This window comes from Oculina patagonica, chromosome 12, assembly GCF_052425735.1.
Source record: "Oculina patagonica isolate OP01 chromosome 12, crgOcupat, whole genome shotgun sequence".
Taxonomy (NCBI): Eukaryota; Metazoa; Cnidaria; class Anthozoa; order Scleractinia; family Oculinidae; genus Oculina; species Oculina patagonica.
The window spans coordinates 15205021-15228441 of record NC_135769.1 but is presented as its reverse complement, the minus strand read 5'-3'; the positions used below and the strand labels follow the sequence as shown (position 1 = coordinate 15228441).

Here is a 23421-nt window from a genome sequence, read left to right as displayed (position 1 = left end):
CTTATGGCAGTAGACTTGCCACAAGTCGACTTTTGAAAGTCTTTCGCTTATGCTGCTTTCTGTGGTAAATTTCAGGCCTTAGTTAAACAAATCAGCGGTGAGTTTTTTTAGGCTACGAGTAAAACTGTTAAAGTTGTTTTTGAGACATAAAGATCATCAGCATTTCAATTTTCATAGAATGAAGCGACATAAGGTATTAATATTCTTTTATTAAACGTTTCTCCTATTTGTTTTATTTTGAATTATTTAAATTATATGTATATTTGTGACGTATCCGGTAGCCGTTTTAAAATCCTGACCAGGAATATTAACAAAACGAACTACCTTTATGCGCTGGATAGCAGGATCATTCTCTCGGAACAGCCGGTTCCTGGAAGGAACTGTTGCAAACAACATAAAATGAACATCAAAACAATGGACAGCGTCTGGATGTTTTAAATCAAGATCACGGGGTCCTAAATAAATAAATAAAAAAAAGATCACGGGGTCCTACAAACCAACCATCAGCAATATATACCACAACACGTTCTGTGGCTTATAGTCACAGTAGCAACCTTTTTATCACACGTGTTTCCAAACAATCCACCACTGTAGGCCATCACAAAACGTGTACATTCAGCAAATTGATCAGATTGACTTTCCTATTTTTATTTGCGCTATTTATGATCAAACTTATAGAATCTGTTGTTTCTTTTAAGCAGCAATGATTAATCTACAAAAAATAAAAAATAAACCGTCTCTCTTGACCCAATTGAAGTCTACTCTATTTAGCAATAGTTTTGAAAACTACCATTTTGTGCAGCTGATGAATAAATGTAACTTAATTTTAACGAAATTTCAAAGAAGTACTTTTATGACAAAACTTTAACTCAAAATAGCTAGAATTAGACCTGAGCCATTAAACAGTTACAAACGAGAAAGCTGGCGAAATGTCGTACGCAGGTTCACTAAAGCGTTCACATGAAGATTGCGTTTTGGATTTTTGTTACAAGTATCAAATACCGTCCATCAAGATCTTTACAGCAATATTAACAACGTTTCATTTTGTCCTTGTCCTTAATTATGTCATTTATCCCTCGAAAACCTTATTAAATTGAAATTCTTAAGTTGTAAAAGTCGATTATCCTTTGTTCATTTGGTATATGCAGGTGCACTAGTCATTTTTACACTATCCTCACGTTTTACTCGCTGGACGACAGCCTTGAACAAGATAAATACATTGACATTCACTCTTTAAACAACAATAGACATCCAATTTTTCCTTACAGTATCAAATACACAGCCACGACAAACAGTCTTGAGAAATGCTGACACGATGTCAGCTTATTAAGGCCCAATATGAACCCTCCAGTGCGTTGTATCACTGGCTGATCTCGGATTCTCCGTCACAAGTGATCCAAGACTTGGTGTCCGCGGAATTCCACCGTCACTGGTCGAGGTCAGCCGCCGCGATAGATGTTCCCGACTGCGATCAATGGGACATAGTCCGATGTCACTTCTATTCCGACGGTGTCCAAGATGACGTGGCAAGGCGCTAGGGGGGCGTGGACCAACGGGAGGACTAGAGCTGCCAGTGCCCGAGGGATTAACTATTGCAGACAAAGCACGACCACCGTCACTGAAATTCCGTCTGTGACCCCTGGGGGAAAATGAAGCTGGAAGTTGTAGATTGGAGGGGCTCTTTCGACAAGGTGATGGACTATATCTGGGCTCGTGCTCGCTGTGACACGCTCGTCGATTCTGCCGCGAGGGTCTCACATGAACTGCCACATATGTCGGTTCGTGGATTGTTCTTCTCTGCGCCACAGGACTTGCCCACGGGGAACTTGTTCCTGTCCGAGGAAATGAACTGCTGGGATCGTCCAGGTTCAGGGGACAACGCTGTTCATCATCAGCCACTGCCTGATAAACAGGCTCTGAATCATCCTGTCCATTTGCAGATGTAAGGGGCTCGGGTGGATTCTGCGGTCGTGAACCTTGTGGGGCTGACCAGCACCTTACAAATGGCACCGAGCTTTCGGAGCTGGTACTTAAAGGTTGATAAATACCTGTGATTGATCGTGGTCTATCACTGTGTGAAAGCAAATGAGAGTGGTTTCTATGAAGAAGAGGCTGGTAGATTCCTTTAGATGCCTCAGTGGCTTCCTCCTCTTTGCGGGCCTCTTCATCTACGCCCGCTTCTGAAGAAACATTGGGTTCATCATTCAAGACGTTGTCATGCTTTGGCGGAATCAAGGACTGATAAAGTCCAGTACTTGACGATATTAACCTCTCTGGGAGACCATGCATATGGTCATTGACTGTATTTCTTGCTAAATTCTTCTCATCAGCCACACTCTGATAATTTGGCATCAAAGATTGATAAAAACTTGATGTCTTGGATCTCTTATTTCCAGTCTCCCTCTGAGTAGTATCACTGCAATCGCCTCCAGGTCCCTCCAAAACATGATACAGCGGTTCAACCTCTTGTGCTTTAGTAACATCTTTGTCGTTGGTTTTATCTAAATATTTTCCTCCTGTGTTCTTGTTGTCATCCTGACAAGAAATGTTGCGATTTTTGGTTTTGTTGACTGCTTGGCTTGGCTTGGCAAATCCTGAATGGGCTGGGGATCTTTGGAGACTGTCGGATACCTCTTCCTCAATACCACTATCATATATTAAATCATCGGGTTCGTCTTCGATAAGAACTCGGATCTCGTCTTGGAAAATGCCAGTTGTTTGTTGTCTTGGTGTATTAACGAATGCAGGTTCTGCAGAAAAGAAAAAGAATAAGTTAAGATTTTTATCATCAGCATCGTCATCGTGACTACTTGTTTAAGAGTGTGTCCATAAGAGGACCAGGCAACATGTGATACAGCTCAAATCACCGATTTCGCCCAAACTTAGCATAAATGTTGGATATGATGAGCTATTCACTGTGGCAAAACATCAGCTCAAAATATTTTATTCCCTTCAAGTTATGACATCTTTTGCAAAAATGGCCATTTTTCACTCATTTATGCATATTTAATTAGCTGACTTTGATTGACCAGTTCCACAAGAAAAAAAGACTTCTGAAAATAAAATTCACTGCATTATATTCTGTGGTTATTAGGCTTTAAGTACAATAATTCACTTCAACCGTCCGATTTGATTTCTTCTCCTCAAACGGTCTTTTGGAAGGTACACATTTCGTACTGTTGGAAATAGCCTTTAACTAGTGCCCAATATCTCCCATGAGCAACAACTTATATACATTATTCTTACATGGGTAATGAAATCCATCATTAAACTTCACAAAAATGCCACAAAATGTTTGGGGACTTCAATATTTTATTCGTACTGAGGAACTAAACACACGTGACTTAACGATTTCTTGCTATTTCATCAAAATTCACCGAAACACAGAAGCCATTTATTTGCCTCAATTTGGCACAAAATCGGTACGAAATAGCTAATCAAGCATAAATCTATCGATAACAATCAAAATATTGGCGAAGAAAAGCCAGTAAGGGTATTTTTTGGAGCGTTTTCAGAGCCATATAATTCGGCAATGTTGTGATAGCAAACGTAAAAATAGCAGCGAAAGATTTTCTTTACAAGTTCGCTCAATTCAACATTTAGGCACATCAAAGTTAAGAAACAAGAAAGTAATGCTACATACATGCCACTTATCGACGCTCAGATGCTTTCTTTTGAAGAATTTGTTTTTCCTCGCTGCACTTCGATCCTTCGATCGATCTCAATTGACATGTACTGTTGCTTTGAGGCGCGCTGAACTTAGCCAATGCATCGTGGTTCATCCTTTGTGAAAGGTGTAAACAGGTTGTCAATAAAGTCATTCAAAGAGCTGTTCAAAGTTCACGGAAGGACACTTCTCTCAGCCAGTTTGCATGAAATAAATTTAACTGGAAAATAAACAGCCGCCATCTTGAATTTCTACCTTTGAGCCTGCCGTTTCAGTCAGCGGTACGGCCGTTCACGGGGGTAGGTACGTTATGTAACTTGGCATCACGCATCACCACGCGTGTTCATTTGCTTTTAATTTTTCTCCGCGAATGTTCGTTTTCGTCAGAATAAGTCCCGGGGAATAAGTAGTCTCGCAAAGTCTTCTTTTTTCACCTGGGCGCAGTTGTTCATAAAATGAATAACGCTATCCACCGTATAAATCGCTATCCAGAGGATAACTGTTGATAAAACAAACTACGCGTTAATAGTGATTTATCTGGTGGATCGGATGGCGTTATCTACCCTTTGAACAACCGGGGCTTGATGTTAGCCTTATAAGTAGTGTGCGTTTCTTGTGAAAGTGAGAATTTTTTTCAACTTCTCTATTGAATTTTTTTGATAAATAGTCGATGAGAAATACACTGGATGCAGTGTAATGTATGCGATGCAATCGGTTTTGATGCTCTGAAATTGAGCTCTGAAATGTCGGAAACCATTAAATAATCAGAGCAAGTTTTTCCATCTTATATCAGGTTAAAACGAGTATGTTTAGTGTTTTTTGTTGTTTCTGTCCTTTTGGGGAGGTGGGGGAGGGGGTGAATGTGGACATTCGAAGAAATGGCGGTCAGGTTGTCAGCCTGGCCTGTGTACATCTATTCCTTCTGTTCAAATCGTCTATGTTATATTAAACTTTGGCAGCTAATAGACTGAATTTGTACCCACTCTCTTTTTCGGGATCCCACAAAGTTCTCCATTTACCGATAAACGTCATTACTGCGGTTTTGTCTTAGAAAAGAGAAACAGAAATTTTGGAAAGAAGCCTTTCCATTTTTCAGTGGTCATTCCAACCGGTTCTCTCCTACAAATGGTAAGCACCCTAGAGTTCGTTCAGCATCACATTGCGGTACACACATCAAGCTGTAGCGGAGGAAATTTTTCCCCTACGACAAATTGAAAATATTCTCATTTTCATTACAAACGCATCCTACCTGAAAATTCGCGGAGAAAAAGCAAATGAACATGCGTGTGGTGACGCGTGATGCCTAGTTACATAACGTACCTACCCCCGTGAACGGCCGTACCGCTGACTGAAACGGCAGGCTCAAAGGTAGAAATTCAAGATGGCGGCTGTTTCGAGGCTGTTTATTTTCCAGTCAAATTTATTTCATGCAAACTGGCTGAGAGAAGTGTCCTTCCGTGAACTTTGAACAGCTCTTTGAATGACTTTATTGACAACCTGTTTACACCTTTCATAAAGGATGAACCACGATGCATTGGCTAAGTTCAGCGCGCCTCAAGCAACTACATGTCAATGGATCGATCGAGGATCGAGTGCAGGGAGCAATCTTCAAGCATCGAGCGTCATGTGGCAGTAGTGCAACCCTACTGAGGCCTGTTGAGGCGAACTGTAAAGAAAATCTTTCGCTGCTATTTTTACGTTTGCTATCACAACATTGCCGAATTATATGGCTCTGAAAACGCTCCAAAAAATACCCTTACTGCCTTTTCTTCGCCAATATTTTGATTGTTATCGATAGATTTATGCTTGATTAGCTATTTCGTACCGATTTTGTGCCAAATTGAGGCAAATAAATGGCTTCTGTGTTTCGGTGAATTTTGATGAAATAGCAAGAAATCGTTAAGTCACGTGTGTTTAGTTCCTCAGTACGAATAAAATATTGAAGTCCCCAAACATTTTGTGGCATTTTTGTGAAGTTTAATGATGGATTTCATTACCCATGTAAGAATAATGTATATAAGTTGTTGCTCATGGGAGATATTGGGCACTAGTTAAAGGCTATTTCCAACAGTACGAAATGTGTACCTTCCAAAAGACCGTTTGAGGAGAAGAAATCAAATCGGACGGTTGAAGTGAATTATTGTACTTAAAGCCTAATAACCACAGAATATAATGCAGTGAATTTTATTTTCAGAAGTCTTTTTTTCTTGTGGAACTGGTCAATCAAAGTTAGCTAATTAAATATGCATAAATTAGTGAAAAATGGCCATTTTTGCAAAAGGTGCCATAACTTGAAGGGAATAAAATATTTTGAGCTGATGTTTTGCCACAGTGAAAAGCTCACCATACCCAACATTTATGCTAAGTTTGGGCGAAATCGGTGATTTGAGCTGTATCACCTATTGCCTGGTTCTGCCCTGTTCTCTCATGGACACACTCTTAATGTTTAGTTCGCGGACTAAACATTAATGTAAGCTATTTGTTTCCAATCCGTGAAACAGTTTGGAAGATACAAACAGTCTTACCTCTTGTGAGCGCGGGATTCACGTGAGCTAACATGTGGTCCTGAAAGTCATGTGACATAGTGAATTGGTTCTCATTGGCGTCTAAGGGCATTCGATGTTCATCAGGTTTAAGAATCTCCAGTAAATCCTGTCTGGAATCAGAGCTTCTCAGTCTGCGAACTAAATAGAAACAAAACGGTCAGATAGTCGAAACTCTTCCTTCGACCATTCACTTATGATAGGTTTTCTTTTTCTAGTTTAGCTTAGTTTGTTATTGATAGTTAAGCCACGCGTATGTTGTGACTGATTTCTTAATAAAGACTTCTACTAATACTTAAGCAGCCAGCTTAAGGTATGACCACCACTGTGAAACAACGTTTCATTTGATACTTTGATGTCACTATTGAAAACACTGTAATTCAAAGCTCTCGCCGAAACCGGGACCAGTTTTGAAAAATAACAATCTGGTCTTTTCCTTTGTTCCACTGACACTTTTAAAGTATACACCTCTATGTGATCTAGGTGGCATTTACTTAAGAAACATTGAATAATAATGTTTTTTGACAAACATGCTATACGACTGGAGTAGGTGTTAGTCTAAAACTGCAATAGAACGATTCATACTGAAAGCTCAGGTAAGCGACCAGCCTCTATTGTTTCCACGCGTGGCCACTTTATACGAGAGCACATTCTCGTAAATAATAATTCGATCAATATGAAGGTCGTCAAGTTTGTTCTAAGTTACCTGAGATTGTTCTTGCAGGAGAAGAATTTCTTAAAGATAAAAAAGTAACACACATTAGTATATTTATATGTTGGCACCAAGTGCAAGAAACATTTGATTTTAGTATGAAGGTTCTATGAAGGCTACTATGGAGGTTCTGGTAACTGACACTTCTAGACTTGAACCATTTAAAATGATAATAAAATAGCACCTGGGTTGGACTGGTTTCATTTCAAACTGCTCAGGATCTGGATCGGATTTTAGCTTCATGCTCCCTTGTCGTGACCTTTGAATTTAAACAGTGGAAAATTTAATTGAAAAAGATCGAAGCAAAAAAAATAAACTAAATCTTTATCCCTCGTCCATGCTCGTATCTCGCTCAGTTGGAAGGGCGATGGAAGATCTATGCTGCTACAAATGCTTCCGTGCTTCTCTGTGTACATAGTTTACGCAAAATGCAATGGTATCTTATACAATAAAAGATCTAATAAGACCCCCCTCTCCCTTTTAAGCCCCCCTCACTAATTAGCCCCCACCCCCCACACGGAAGTTCCCTCTCTATATAAACCCCTCCTTCCTCCTTAGAAGATAGATAATGACAATTGACAACTTACAAAAAAACAACAACAAGGCAACTAAATATGACTAAAAGCTTTTAATAATAAATTTACATATTATTGTTACTTATTGTAACTTGCTACTGAACAGTATCTAAGTATACTAACTAGCTATAATTTGAAATAAGACCTCCCTCTAATATAAGCCCCTTACCTTCGTCTCGATCGGGTCTTGTAAAAAAATGCTCCTAGTATGACAAGAAGAAGCAATAAAACACCTCCTCCTACAGCTCCATATATCAACAAGGGCGCCGTTTTTCCTGAAGAAAATTAAGAATAGGTAGAAAACACAGTTATTAAATGATGTACCTATAGAAATGTCTTTTCAACATAATACAAACTGGTAAATGAGTGACATTGAAGAAGCTTTTTATTTTGCAATTGGAGAATGTTAGAAAAAATTTTGGAATTATTATGAAAAACAAAGAAAATGTGACAAAGCTTGAACTCCTAAAAGAAGTCAACAGATTATCTTTTAATAATATCAAAACAATCTGTCTTGATGAACCACAAAATTTTCACAACTGACTTCAAACAAAATAGGATTAAGAGGGTTAGTGAAGCCAAACGGTAAGTTCTGATCAGTTCTGAACATTTAAGAATGGGGCTAGCGTCCCTGTCATCACCTGTTTTTTCCGTTCCAAAAGACACGACAAAGCCCGCAGTAGTCTTTTTACGATGAAGCAGTGTAGCAGTATGGCGCTGAGACTTGCGAGTGGTCACGTGAGTGCCTGTTGTGGACTGCTGTGCAGGAACATATATCGTAGGAATGCTACTTGGTTCTTTTGTACTTACACTTTCAGTCGAAACCGAAGGGGCCAAAGTCGTAAGCTGCAGAGGAGGTTGTTCTACATTACAGATTATGCAGTAATAAAAAAGAAAACAAAAGTTACAACGTGTCTTATAAATCTTACTTAGCTTCTTTATTTAGACACCTTATCCCGTCATGCAGTTTTTCGACTTTTATAACTTGCTATCACAAACGAGGGTGACTATCACGTAGAAGTACGCAATAACATTGTTTTGTCGCATTTAGTGCATTATCATTGTTGAATGTGCGAGAGAGGGAGGACATGGTACTTACCTACTACAAGTCGAACAGATGGTGAACTGATTTCATTCACGTTTGTTTTTGCAAAGACCTGATACAGTCCACTATCTGCCTCTGATAGGTTATGCACGAGGAGACTTCCATTAGCCGCCACAGACAGTCTAGGGCTTGATGAGAAGAGAATCTTGACAGCGTTCTTGTACCAATTACAGCTACCAAATGATACATGACAGTCTATAGCAACATCTGTACCTATAAAGGGACTGATTACTGAGGGAAATCCTGGCTTGAACGATGGAACGACTGAAATGTAAAGTATCGTCTTTAGAATGTATGGAGCATTTCTCATATAAAGTTATGTGGCGATATAGACAACACTTACAGAAATGTTGCGCGGGGACAATTTTGGTAAATGTGAGTTTAAAGCACTCCAAACATTTCCCATTCTTGATGTCCAATCAGAAACCACTCTGAAATCACGTCAGCTTGTCGCAATGTTATTTAGAAATACCGCTGACAAACCTTCGGGATCGGCATATCGGCACTGGCGGTTACTTCTGTTCTGGGCCCAGTTTTTTAAAATCACTATCCAGTGGATAAATGTTAGCAAACATACCCTGTGAGTTCGACTTGAGTTTAGAGCCTGATGAAAGGACGTGCAAGCAGTTGTTCAGCTATTGTTAAGGCAGGCTTATACTATAGACAATCGCTCATCAAATTAACTTAACACACAAACAACGTACGTTGAGTGAAGTTTGCTTGTGCCACAAATAAACAATTTGATGTTATTTCTGGTCACAGGCAGTATATGACACATGTGATTGTGATTGTGTGATTGTGGAACAATCACACAATCAAACTATGTGATTGTGGAACAAACCTGGCCTCGGATTAACAGTTAGCTGAGCTGATGGCGAGGTGATGACGTCAGACGTTGTTGTAGCTATACAGCTGTACCCATCGGCATCATTAAATCCTACGTGATTTATGATGAGTTTATGTCGTGAGATACCGCCATTCGGGAAAGAGTACTTAGGGTCATGGTCGGGGTCCAGCTCTGTATCGTTCTTGTGCCATGTGATGGAAGGCATCTGCGGGCTGATAACAGAAAGTATTTACAAAAAGTACGGCATGCTTACATAACGACCTTTGAGCATCCTGTAGGTTGGGGCGGTGACTTTAGGGTAAGATCAAGCGGTTCGGATTCGAGCGCTGGCTGATGTCATTGCGTGGCTTGTTTATTGAATAAGTCACTATACTGCCACATTTATGCCACTCTCCACCCAGGAGTAAAAATGGGTCCGGTGAAATGTTAGGGCAGCTTGAAAAAATATCGGTTTCCTACTAGGAATACTCTCAGTCCCTTCTAGCTATGGTAACCAGATTAAACTCAGGCGATGTGGGCAGCCTTGGGACATTTTGATTTAACGCCGAGTAACCTTAACCCTTAAAGCTCCTTAACCTCTCAAAATGAAGCCGCGAGAAATGGTAGTTTATCAAAAACGTTTCAATCACGGTAGACCAAGTTCCAAATCTTACCTGCCTCCTATCACAGCAGCTGCCACAATGCACTCAAACATGACTTGTGCAGTTCCAACTGTTGCTTCTATACCGATGGGTGGCAAGAGAAATGACAGCTGTCGATCAACTACCCCTAGATGACACAAATACGCAATCATTTTATTACTGTAGTTTATACTAACTCCTTTCAAAACATATGCATGTTTCGTACAGTTTACCAATGTAGTGTTAAATTAAACGTCAAACTCACTAAGGAATTTTAAAGTGTAAAATCAACACAAGGAAGTTGAACTAGAGAAATGACTCAATTACTCAATGGTCTTACGAATTTCACATTATTTTTGCAAAGCTTGAATCAGCAGAAGTGAACTAGAGAAATAACTCAATTACTCAGTTGTGTTTAAGAGTTCGGAGTTAGTTCTGAGAATTTGGATACGACGAAGTCCAAAAACTTCCCTAGTTAACTTTTTTCTCTTTTTTGTCAAGCAGGCCACTTGCCTGCTTGACAGTTAGAGAGGGGGATAAGTTGTTGTTAATCTTCAAAACCATTCCCAGAGACTAACGGTGAACGGTATCTATCATTCCTGTTCGATGGTCAAAAAAGGAAAATTCGGGAAGACGACAAAGTTATTCAGGTCGGGGGGGGAGGGGGGGGGAGGATAGCGTCTTCGTGTTCTGAACGGGAAACAAGAAAGAGGCTGGGCGCATGCTCGAACACAGGTAAGGAACAGGGGAGGCCTTACCCGTTACCGAACGGAGAACAGCTAAAAACGGAGGAATTGTATTTTAAAGAAGACCCACCTTCCAAAACAGTCAACACAAACTCAACAGAGATGTCGTTGTCAACAAATGGATTTGATACAACACAGGTGTAAGTTCCAGTATCCTCGCTTCTGACGCCAACAATATACAGATCACCACTTTGTGAGATTAGCAGTCTACCATCATTTTCTCCATCAACTATTTTTTCATCTAGCTCACTGCTTCCAAGTTTTCTTACTCGCCACGCAAACCTCGCTTTTGGGAAACTAGTCACCGCGCTTATGGGAAATTGAATTGATGAATACATCGCGGCAGTAATGGTATTATTGACGGGACTACGCCCTTTAAGATCTAAAAACATATGAAACAAAAAGATACATGTATTATACAGCTGTATAAAGTTTGGTTTATACCTGAAGATTATAGGACATTCTGATTGGCCAATAGATATTTACTTGTATGCCGCATGTAACGTCTTCATTTCATAACTAAAGAATTGTGGGAACTCTTTCCTAACAAGCCATGCGCCTTCAGGTGTGGTTTGAAACAAGGATGGGAGAAGTAACGTTGCTGTCTACCATTGTCATTTGAATGCTGTTGTCTTAAAATGTTTTTTTTTTAAAAAAATGGGTGAAGTGATTTTATCACACTGGTAAAGTTAATAAAAGTGTAGAAGATCTAAGATACCCTTCGTTTAGAAGTACCTCACTAACATTACATCTAGAAAACAATGGCCATTTTTTTCAAGTTTGTCGTTCGTAATCCATCTTTATTTTTCTCAATCTTGATCATCCTTCAGGGACCTCGCAGAAAGAATTTGATTGGGGGGCTTAAAGTCGAACCCTGAAGTGAGTAAACTTAGGGAAGGGGGGTCCGGGCATGCTCCCACGGGAAAATTTGGATTTCAATTTCTCTTAGATACCGAAAAAATTCATTTAAAATTAAAAATTTAAACGTTCAGCGCTTAACAGTTTTTGGTAAAAGTATTGCTTGAAACAACAAAACGTTACGATAAAGAGACATTGCTCCACAAAACGTTCGAGAAAACTACTCACTGACCCTTTAAACCTTACATCAAGACACGAACCTTTCTCACCATGTTGAAGTACCGGCAACTGAGATGTTACCAGAACGAATGAAAACAGAAAAGACAATTTCACTTTATTGTTACAAAATGAATTTACCTTTAGCATGAGCTCGAAAGCAAACCGTAGTGTCTTATAAACTTAACTCATTTGTTCGGATCGAAATTGACCAATGATGAAACAGGCCTTTTTCGTGAGAAATCCACTCGTCCTTAAAAAGCCAGTTTTTAATAAAGGGCATGATTCTGTAGCAGCCTAACATTGTTTCAATAATAACTGAAGACCTTTAAAACATTTAATTGTTTTTTATGTATCTAATTTGAAGGCGAGTCTATTTTGGTAATAGTAACTGCTGTTACTTTAGTCCTTTACAAACTAAATTAATAATATTGCGTCCAGAAACGAAATATTTTCAGTAATTTTTCGTTTGTTTTTTAATTCATTATATTTTTTCTTGTTACTGCCCCCCTAGCCCCTCCCTCTCCACGGTCCCTGTCCTTGTACCTCTCTTGTTTATTGTTACTTCTTTGGTATTATTCTACCAAAGAAAACTAATATTTTGTCTTCAATTTGAAAGTAATTTTTATATTAGCTCCTTTAAACGAGACATCAATTACCTTTTCTTAAAAAGCTAAAGTTTGAGACTAAAACGTCTAAATTAAAGCGAAAAAACAAAATAAAGTAATAATCACCATTATATCTTATGGAATTTTACTGAAAGTAAAGGAACCCTGGAGATTATTAGAAGGAGTATTAAACTCAACAGTACTCACATGCTATCCTTATCTCTGCCTTCAAACTCAATGCTGATCCAAAACGATCACTTGCAATGCACCTGTACTCTCCAGCATCATTCAGGGTAGTATTTATAACAGTTAAATTCCCGTCTCTTTCATTTAGTCTATATCGTCCAGATCTGGATGTCAGTTTTAGTTGCGTGCCGTTATGGGTCCATTTGTAAGTGACTGTTGACGAGCTGACAGCCACACAAGCAATTGTAACATTGGATTGCTTGGCGACTGTTACATCAGTGGGCTGTATGACAAACTTGAGTACAAGAGAATCTCTAAAGTCTGCATTGAAAATGAAATGAACTGTTAGTCGTTCAATCCCCTTGCTCATGAAAGAATTAATCTCTTTAAGCCCACGAGAGATAAAAGGGAGTATAAAAGTGAACCGGATTTCTCGTTCAAAAACGGCTTATTCCCTGCGAGTTTTATCATGGAGATTATTAATCGTTAAAAAGCTGCACTTTCTCTTTTTTCATGGAATTTTGGTAATAGAAATTCGTGTCGATAGTCGTAATTCCGTTACGCATTCGTCCGAATTTTTTAATCACCCCAAATTTACCATTACAAATTTATTATGGAATTAAACTAAATGATTGAAATTCGTTGCTTTGGTCCAGTAATGGAGCCGGAAAGGCAACTAACATTTTTTAGATTTTCACAGATTAAAAATCACTTCAGCTAGGTTTAACAGTGTTAATTGTTGTTAATGGTCTTATAATTAGCACAAATTTCCACGTGATAAAAAAGTAATACAAATGACAAACGACGACGAGGCTAACGAAAATGACTTGAAATAAACAGTGTTGAAAAAAATGAAAGGCAGGGAGTTGGTGTTAGCTGACCCGGTTTTCAATCTCAATAATGGGCGCTCACAAAAAGAGACATCATCACTGCTAAGTTATAAAGATGATCCTAATCCGAATTAGCTAATCCATTTATTATTGAAGGAGTAGTTTCTCTACGTCTCCTAATCGTTTTAAAATAAAGTTTAAGCTATTTTCTTTTGTCGTATGTTGACAGTTTTCAGTCATAAACCATCTGAACAATCATGATCCTGAAATAGCGCTTTTGTCGTAAAATAAACAATTGTAATTTCGTTTTTGACAGAAAGAATATTTGCTCCGTAAACGCCCAGCATTGTTCTTCACGTACAAACTGACAGAACAAAAATATTATTATACGATCGTCTTAAATTTTATATGTCGGATTTTGAAATACAAGTTCAAATTATATTAGTTAACAAAGGCAGTTTAGAATTAATGAAAGAATCAAAGAATTTTGAGTCTGCAGATATTTTTCTCTTATAAGCGCAGCAAAATTAAGGTTAAGTTAAGGAACAAAGGAAAGATTTTTGTAAGAACGTTATCCCTTATTGTGCAGATTAAGATATAACATTAAAGTTAATATTTACAAGAAAACTGGGGACTCGCCTGAACGAATCGCTGCGTAATTATAAAGTCTAAAACCCTAAAGATCAGACCTAGTGAAAGCTTCTTTCCATGCATTAAATATGAAAGGTATTGGACATTTAATATGTAATCTTCAAATGGAAGAAAATTGTATTTCGTAGATAACATAAAATTCTAAGGGGTCATATTATTGACGTGTTGTTCTGTCCTGGATATAAAATACAGTACAGCAATCATTTGGCTTACCTTTCACAGCGTCGCAATTAACCACAACGACAAATCCAAAGCACCAAAAGATATTTACGAGCGTCAGTCGCAACATTCTCGCAAAACCTTGACTTTAAAGGGCACGAAAGGACTTGATCTAAAAGATTATTTTTAAAGACCTGAGTACCATGCCGCGAACTAAAGAGAACAGCATTACTCGTGACAATGATGGTTGACAGCTCTGAGCAACGCCCCTCCTCGACCCTTCCGCGCACACAATCTTCTGCCTTGTCATTAGAAATACCGTTTGTTTTCAATCTAAGAGAAGTCACTTAAAGTAAATATTACATTGTGAGTCAATTCTCCTCACAATATAATAAGTCAGATAAATGGGAAAATAAAATAAGTATTCATGTCGCGCAGCAGGAACGTTGCGTGACGGAAGTAGTAGGATGATGTTACAGTAATTGTGTTCAAGGGGGTGAATTTTAACATCAGAACAATGCTACAGTACAAACTTTTGTTCTATCCGGTAATATTCTCGCGAATCTGGTGTATGGGCCAATTTAAAAGACATAGCGTCGAGGGAACGAAATCCACTAAAACTAACTGCGATATAACCAATCTCACAGCACAGTTTTTTGTTGGGAAAGAGTCATTTGGAAGATAATTATTTTATTATTTTCCCTCGACTTACCGCGGAAGGCCTTGCGAAGGACATAACTTGGAATCAGTAGTTGCCAATTATTAGAGACGGACCATTTGATTAGAAGGGGGGGGGGGGGGATTTTTCTCTTCCCTTTTTTTTTTACCCCCATTGTTGCCGAAAAAAATTTTTGGGGGGGGAAACCCACCCCCCAAATTTTTTTGACAAATGCTGCTTTGTTAAGGCGGGATTTCACCTGAAGGCCGTTTTTCCAATGCTTAATATCATGGTTTAACGAAAAAAAAATTCTTTCGCTTTTCAGGGAATCCAGAAACGCTTCACTCATTCCATATAACTATGTTTTGCGGTGTTTTGTAAATTTTTGGGTGATTTTTATGGATTTTTGGGAGGAGATAGTGTTTCTCAAAGGATTAGTAAAATTTAGAGAAATAAGAAATATTGGAGATTAAATGTGAATTTAAAATTAGAATTTGAAGTTTAAAATTGGTAGACGGACACCATACAGTCCCCCCGACAACCTGTTCGTGGCGATCAACTGTCTGGTGGTGTTTCAATTTTTTTTTCTTTCTTCAATCCCCGGCTCTTTATAATTTTGCCTGAAACTCTGGCAACTGAAAGACTTTACCGAGGCTATAACTAAATCACCTAATTCTTGGTGAGAACCATCAAACAAACGTGCCATAACAAATTAAGTGCTCGTCTGAATCCTGTTAACGACTTCTGGTCATGGGTGAGGGTGATATTTCTATTCGGTCTAACCAAGAGAAACCCCTTATTTTCTCTAGCTTGGTTTAGCGATCTGGTTTTCGTTTTATTCCTTCATTTACAAGTACGTATTTCCATCTCCTTTCATTGACTTTTTTTAGTTCTTAATTCAATATTACTCTGTTAGAGATCTGCACCTGTTTCTAGATTGTTTCGATGACGCACGCCACCAAGTGCAATGCCTCGCGTCTCACGAGAACTAAAAAAACAAGCGGACTGTTTTGCAATCTAATCGCCTCTCTTCTCAGCTCAGGTTGATGACATCCTGAAAAAGCATTTTAATGATTCCTTACAACACTAACAAGGCTAGATTCCGGGTCTAAAAAGCAAAGGAAACTAAGGCCGTGGGCTGACATGCAGGACGTCATTTACATTTTTTGCAATACCATTGCTTTGTCCCGAGTCGTATCTCTTTCTTTCTTTGCGGAAAACAGTTTGCCAGGCATGATGGGAAGAGTTCCTCTACCCGCAGCCTCGTTCAGCCTGCAGCATCGTCTTCTACATTGCTAAAAATGCTCCTTCAGGACAAATTTTATGTACATGCACTTCCGATGCCATTTAGAAGCATAATGCGGCTAATCGGACATTTGTGCTTAATCATATTAAAGTGGTGCAACTCTTTGGTTTACGGTGGAATATGCTGTCAACTCGATAGCTCTTGCTTCCTGACTAAAAACGCCCAAAGTTTGCCTGTCTCTCATTGCTTCTCCAGTTTCAAATCGCCTTTCTTTTCCAATACGACAAAGTCTTAATTTACGTGGACGACATCTTAAACAAGCAGTTTTTAGACTTTCACGGAAGCTTTCGATAAATATAAAATATAAGCATGGATTACACGCGCTGTTATTTAAATACGAGCCAGTGAGTGACGGCAAACAAAAAGGGGTATTGTATGATTAACGGCATATCCGCAGAGGAGAGTGCAAATACTGAAAATACAAAAACTGGCGCCCACGAAATAACAAACACTACTACAATTGAGATCATCAAAGTAGTGACCTTTCGTGCTGTACGAATAGCAAGGGCATGTTGATTGCTGGAAACTTCGCCAGGAATGTTTCTTCTCCAAAGACGATAAGCAATTATGGAATATAGTACAGTCAAAACGACAAGCGAAACGACTAAACAAGACACCGAGGAATACCGTTGTTGAGAGCTATTCCCAGGGTAACATATAGGCGTTTCATGGTCTTCCGCTGAGAATATACCATCCGCTGTCAATGCTGCAACAGATAACAGAGCTGAAATCAACCACGTCGCAGGAATTGCTATTTTTACCACCCATTTCGATGACACTTTATACGTTAGTGGTCGAGTGACGGCAAGAAATCGATCAATGGCGATGGCTACCAAGCTAAAAATAGCGCAGACGATCAGCACAGAACCTGCATAGTTCAGTATTTTACAAGTAACGTTTCCCATGGTACCACCAAACCACCTGGCTCCTACGTAAGACTGTTTAATATACAAGGGGGTCATGAGCACAGAGATCAAAAGATCGCAAATCGCTAAGTTCATTATGAGACAATTCGTTGATGTTCTCATGGAGTGATGTTTGGTTATGACGTAGATCACAAGAGAGTTGCCGACCACAGACACCAGGAAGGTGAACAACATGGCGCTGGTGAAAATCACTTTTGTCGGACGGCTGTATTTTAGGTCAGCGGTGTCCTGAGGATCTGTTGATAAAGAAATTGCAGTTTAATAAGTTTATTTTGTGCGAGTTAATGGCCTAATATGAGACAAGATGCGTGCATAAGCTTTATGGCTTCCATAAGAATTCCTTTCGATTGATATTCTAGATCATGATTATGTCGTTACCAATGCCTCGCAAAGAGATTTTTCCGTGCCCTTTGCGTGGATGTCACGTACGGTTGTTCGCCACTGAAGTGTCTGGGTCGAACATGGATGTAAAATGAGGAATTTACCATTATCCTAAATATTTACAGAGATGAATTGTACCGGGCTACAACGGAAGAGCTCTTTACCCTGGGGATTGAATCTCAAATTATCACAGGAAAAACGCGTAGAAGTTATTCCTCGAAAATAAATGAAATCATTGCCTTTTTTAGGTGCACAGCCAAACCCCCATTAGAAGCAACATGTTAACAGCATTAGAGGTTTCCACTAAATAATGCAATATACTAGAATTATTTTGCTATCACGTCGGCCAGAGTGAATGGTAGTCTAGGTATTCATTGGAACTTTGCACACTGGCGTAGAAACGTACCAGTTTGTACTTTTGCACCTGAAGTAGGCTCAGTCATGAGACCTTTCCTGTAGCTAAAGGTAGATAGATCTTTTCCTGTAGCTATATCGTTTACAGTCACATGCACAGCATTAAGTTTAGAATAAATTCTTCTCTAAATTTCAGTTACTCGCTGCCCACTATGCCCACTGGCATGTAGGCAGCAACAAAGTTCTTCGACCACCTTCCATTTACGGATTCGGTCGTTTAACAAGAGCAATGTCACTTTTGTAACAAAAAACAAACCGTTTAACACCTTTAAGAAACATGCCCTTCTGTGCAAACTTTTGGACTCAATTTGCTCCCTGGTTGGATGGCAAAAAAAAAACAGATTTAACCACCCTACCAGAAAAACAAATAAGTCACCGGTTCACTAAAGATCTCTCTCGTCGCCTTGACTTAAAGCTCTGTTTGATTGGTACTAAATATTACATCTATACTGCGAAAGGAGAAGAACAGTATTACTGGGAAGCCTTTTTCGTCATTTTGAAAAGTCATCTTAGAATTGTAAAGCATAAATCTAAGTTGTAACGAAGTTTTTGAGCTTTATTTTTTTATTTTTGCTAAATTGTTATGACTCTGTTATGTTGGGATGTCAAGTGCGAAAAAGGAATGAAGCTTTACTTTGTAAAATGAAAAGTATTGAAAGTATTGTAATTGTAATGTGTATTGTATTAGAGTAGGCCATTATTACTGTAATTAAGAGTACGCATTCGTTTTGTAAGTAGTGGCAGGGCCGTAACTAGCAAGAGGCAAGACGAGGCATTTGCCTCGTCTAGATTTTTAATTTTACCCAAAATTAAAAACAAACTATGTTTTGTTGAGAAAATAATCTGCAGTTGAACAATTTTTCTCAAGAAATACGTCATGAAAAATGTCTCTGAAAGAATTTCAGACTTTCTAGGTTTCAAAATTTTCTGGAGGGCATGCCCCCCAAACACCCTAGCAAGATCTTGCCTCGTCTATGGCAAAGGTCTGGTTACGGCCCTGAGTGGGGTATTGCTGTTATTAAGAGTAGGCATTCGTATTATAAGAATTGCTTTAGTGTTATAAGGGACTGGTCAATAAGTACCAGGGGGGGTGGGCCGGGGGCAATTGGAAAAGTGATGGTTCGAAAATTTGTGACCCACCCCTTCCTCCTGGCTCAAAACTGATTGACCCACCCCTGGTAGGGGGTTAAAAATTACATGACCCACCCCCTTTGCTAAAAAAATCAAGGAATCAATCTTTTCTTTATTATCCGTTAAGGGTTGGAGGTTTTTGATTTGACATAAGTTTTTTAAGTGAAATTCCCTACATATTACACCCTGATTTTCGCTGATGGACACTGCTGTTCCATGTACGTCTTTTCTCGTTTCTTAACACAGCAAAGAAGAATGAATTTATCACTTCTTATACTAGTCTGTTGCAAGTTTTCCACATATTTCTTTGTAAAGTCCATGGGAAAATTTAGACACAAACATATGCGAAACCTGAAACAGTATGTAATATTATTTCATAAACAACTATTGAAGAGTTCATATTTTTACACGGAAATTGATAACAGAAACTACAATCACTGTCCATCATTCATATTTGCAAAGTGTTTGAGTTTACTTGTATTAAAAGTCTTAAAGCCCAGCGTGAATCTATGCAGGTTGAAGAGAGACAGGCAAACCTGATGTTATGATCACAAACCATCTAGGGGGGTCAGGGGGCATGCTACCCCGGGAAATTTTTATATTTGGACCTTCTGAAACCGCTAAAAATTCATTAAAAAATGCTCTCATGGAGAAATCTATCAATTTTATATACTGATGAATACAGCTTTTCTTGGAACTATAACAGTTTAAAGTTAGTGTATAAATAAGATGACCCACCCCCTACATGTAGATCAAAATTTCATAACCCACCCCTTTTCGAGGGCTCAAAAACTGATGACCCACCCCCTTTCTGCTCCGGCCCACCCCCCCCCCCCCCCTGTACTTTTTGACCAGTCCCTAATGAAAAAGGTCTTCCACAACTGTTTGTCTTTGGCCAGCTTTTGGATTGTGTTCGTCTGTGGTTCCAGCCCCTCATCAGTTCTGTCTCTGTAGCACGCTGTCATGCATTCTTGGGCCTGTGCCTTTAGCTGTCCAGTGCAGTGCTGCATGTGTTGGTGTTGAATTCATTTTCTTTTTGATGACAAGGCCAATCAACCTCTAGTGCCTGTCGTTCCATCTAGGCTGAGGCCCTAGATGCAAAGGATGTTTTTGGTGTGGAGGGTTTTTCAGGTAACTCTCTATTATTCACCAGCTATCTGGCGAATGATGTACTCCCTGCCAGACAAGACTCCAGCCTGTATAGCTCTCTGGGTCACTGGGACACTCGAACCACCCCAACAAGGCAAGGTAGTGATTCCATAAGGATCAGCTTGTACCTTGTTGCCACGGAAACAAAACGTACAAAATCATGTTCGCTATACATTTATATCTCATTAGTATTCAGCGTGTGAAGCAGCCCTCTACTTATACCCATAGCTAACACGAAATGAAACTGTAATTGTGAGGTTTATTAAAGATTTTCAACAAATTCTAAGAAAGGATTGTTGAGAACAAGGTTATGACAGACTATGCAGTTCTTCGCTGACATTATTCTGCATAATTCCAAATAAATATAACGTTCCCAAACGTTGCTTAGAAGTTAGCGGTGACTCTATTCTAAAGAATTAATTAGTAATGTTTGATAAATAAAGGTAGATATTTGATTAGAATCTGACTGCACAATGCCAATATCTACTTTTTGTCTCGCTTTCTCATTGGCTATGTTCACCAAATACTGATTTCAGATTAATGTGTGTTTCGTTTGCGGTGGTAATTAAAATTCGCCCTTTTGTTAAAGCTGAGATTAATGCACAGATGTCTAAGGGTACTTGTCAGTTTTCTTTTATTATGAGGTTTTGATAAACTAATATGCAAATTTAAAGGTACTTGAAGAAAAATTCTCTGTTGATGATATTTTAAAAAGAGCATCGTTAAAATTTATGTATAAAGAATATTCCAAGACTCAGTTTTAAAACGAATTGTACTTTAAAGTCCTGCTAGTACAGTTAAGTCCCAATTTCTCCAGCCTCCAAGGGAAACGAAAATGATTTCACGAAATCTTGGGTACAATCGCAGTGTTCGACTGAGGGAAGCAAATCCAAAGAAAACGACATTTGGTTCGAGTCATCGGGTGGTTAAAGAAATTGAGGGTTCGAGAAATCGGGTTTCCTCGAGATTCTTAAATAATTTGAACATATCTACAATTAGTCAAAGTTAATAGACTGAAGTGAAAAGCAAATTATAATCATTATCTACCCTTTTTGGTGGCAGTATGTTTTTATTTCGGTTTTACAGTAAGTTTTTTGCTGTGGACAGAATAAAAGGGATTGACAATGACATACCTGTCGTTCGGTCTGTTTCACTGTGGTGATATGAGGAATTGTCTTTTTGGCCATTGGCAACTGAAATCCACACGAAAAACGTGCAAATCAGGCAGCCAAGACGAGCCATTATTGCTTCGGTTTGCAGCAAACAGTTAAAATTAATTATTTTGAAGAACAATAACTGAACTAAACCTAAGTTTCTTGTTTTCCGTTGTCCACTTGAGCAAGGAGTGATTAATTCTTAACCTGAAAAGGGATGTCTTCTGTTCATGTTGGTATACAAAGGAAGATCAGCTGGGGTAGATGTGATTATTTACTCTAATGCCAAATGTTTTGTTTCCATTTATAAATCTTTTATGACTTTTAATTAAAAAGAAGATTTAGTGTTAATATGAAATTTGTGCACTATATGAGGAAAAAGGTTGCTAAGGAATATTTCACAATAACAGCTATTTGTTGTAAATAAGAACACAATCCTCCTGGGGAATGGTAAGCAAGATGTACTTGTATGATATACAGGGATTTCTAAGCCCTCCCAAAGAACCTTGTCAGTCTGACGAAGCTGAAGCTTTTTTCGGTGGCTTTTTCGTATTACAAATGTAAATATATCCGTGCTCACTGGAACTTTCCCACGCGATTCGGCACCTTAAAAGTCAATTTATAAAATACGTTATTATTAATACCAAACCTGTACCCGACTTTCTCACAAAAGCTAAAACAATTTTAGTTCGCCGATACAAAATCATTCAAACAGAAATAAATAAAAAGAAGCACCTGATTTGTAGAAATGATCATTATTTGATCGAATGTTGTCAGTTCCTTTCCTCCTTTTCACTTTTCATCTTTAATGTTTCGTAAACTAAATTGAATGAAAATTAACTTGAATGTGCGTTCCGTTTGCTGCAAGGACTAATATCCGCTTCTTTATTAACGCCGGTCAGACTTATCTCACGGATGAAGTAATTTGTTTTCTCTAGTATGTTTATACGGGGTTTCTGATCAACTGTGGTGTAAATTGTAACTGTCGATAGTTTGTGAATTTAAAAACATTCTTAAGCTTGTATATGCATAACCAATATTTAATGACCAATTTTCGTTTTTCAACAATTTTAACTTCTTTTCGACGGTGTGCTTGAGCAACGTTTCAGCGTAAATATAAAAAAGATGTTCAAGAAAGCATGAAAATAATTTGCAAATAGTGGGCTTCTCTTGTAGATATAATGAGCCAGACGTAAAAGAAAACATTTATAAAAGGGAGGAACATGGTGCAGAATAAGTTTGTGATAAGAATCCAATTTCAAACAATTTCCGTAAAACATGATTTCATAAAAGGAAACTTGGGTGTAGTTTTGCTAGGAAGCATCCGGCTGGATTTTCTGTTCTTTCGCCGGAGAGACAAGTTTCAGTGCCCACAAAAATGAACGCAAATGTGCCATTGGCAGCCAAGCTATATTCCTTAAATTTAATCTTTTGTTAGGCGTCTTCGCTGAGAATATTTAAATATAATATAAAAATTGTATTTAAATATACAATTGTACTGAAATTTATTTGAAGTGGGACTGTGTACGAGCATTGCATTTCTCCCCAAAAGAAATGGTTTATTGTACATTCTTGATCTGTTTCATTGTGGTTTTGAAATATTTTCTTTAGCAATTGACTTCCACACAGCTCGCTAAAATCAGCCAACTAAGCACAGACATTGACATATTACTTTAGTTTGCAGCAAACTATCTGAATTAAAGAGCGGAAAAGTGAAATGCTTTTCTAGATCGTTTGTCGTTGATCGCCCAGAAGTGATTCAGTTATATTTCTTTACTTGAGAAAAGATGTTTAGTGATGATCATGCTGACAGACCAAGTAATGTCAGTGTTAATAGATGTTTTCTTTTGCACTGTCACTTTAAAATATTCATTACGTTGAATAAATAAAACTCGTGTGTATATTTACTGACTCTCGCCTGATTCAATATTTGTCAAAATCATCTTTCATTTCATCATAAAACATCATCAACATCATCC

General features: G+C 38.5%; 1 protein-coding gene and 1 pseudogene across 2 annotated transcripts; both read right to left on the bottom strand.

Moving 5' to 3' along the window:
- Positions 1–211: 211 nt before the first annotated feature.
- Positions 212–14526, bottom strand: LOC144633432 (uncharacterized). Its single transcript, XM_078492308.1, has 12 exons — positions 14378–14526; positions 12705–13004; positions 10886–11197; positions 10103–10217; positions 9444–9661; positions 8597–8866; positions 8139–8360; positions 7667–7772; positions 7107–7181; positions 6917–6945; positions 6193–6351; positions 212–2750 (listed from the first exon to the last, which is right to left on the bottom strand). Exons 1-12 carry the CDS (start codon positions 14451–14453, stop codon positions 1327–1329), a joined length of 3306 nt encoding a protein of 1101 aa, XP_078348434.1. The 5' UTR covers positions 14454–14526; the 3' UTR covers positions 212–1326.
- A 1486-nt stretch (positions 14527–16012) lies between these two features.
- On the bottom strand, positions 16013–21660 carry LOC144632624 (neuropeptide FF receptor 1-like; annotated as a pseudogene). Its single transcript, XR_013566922.1, has 2 exons — positions 21422–21660; positions 16013–17449 (listed from the first exon to the last, which is right to left on the bottom strand). The product of XR_013566922.1 is annotated as a neuropeptide FF receptor 1-like (transcript).
- Positions 21661–23421: the final 1761 nt, after the last annotated feature.

What these genes read in the sequence shown, in the direction of transcription:
- LOC144633432 (XM_078492308.1), bottom strand. Translation starts at nt 14,453, where the DNA reads ATGTTGCGACTGACGCTCGTAAATATCTTTTGGTGCTTTGGATTTGTC. An exon ending in GCTGCTGTGATAGGAGGCAG is followed by an intron (nt 9,662 to 10,102) that starts GTAAGATTTGGA and finishes TTCTGTTATCAG; the next exon opens with CCCGCAGATGCCTTCCATCA. An exon ending in ATGAAACCAGTCCAACCCAG is followed by an intron (nt 6,946 to 7,106) that starts GTGCTATTTTAT and finishes TTTATCTTTAAG; the next exon opens with AAATTCTTCTCCTGCAAGAA.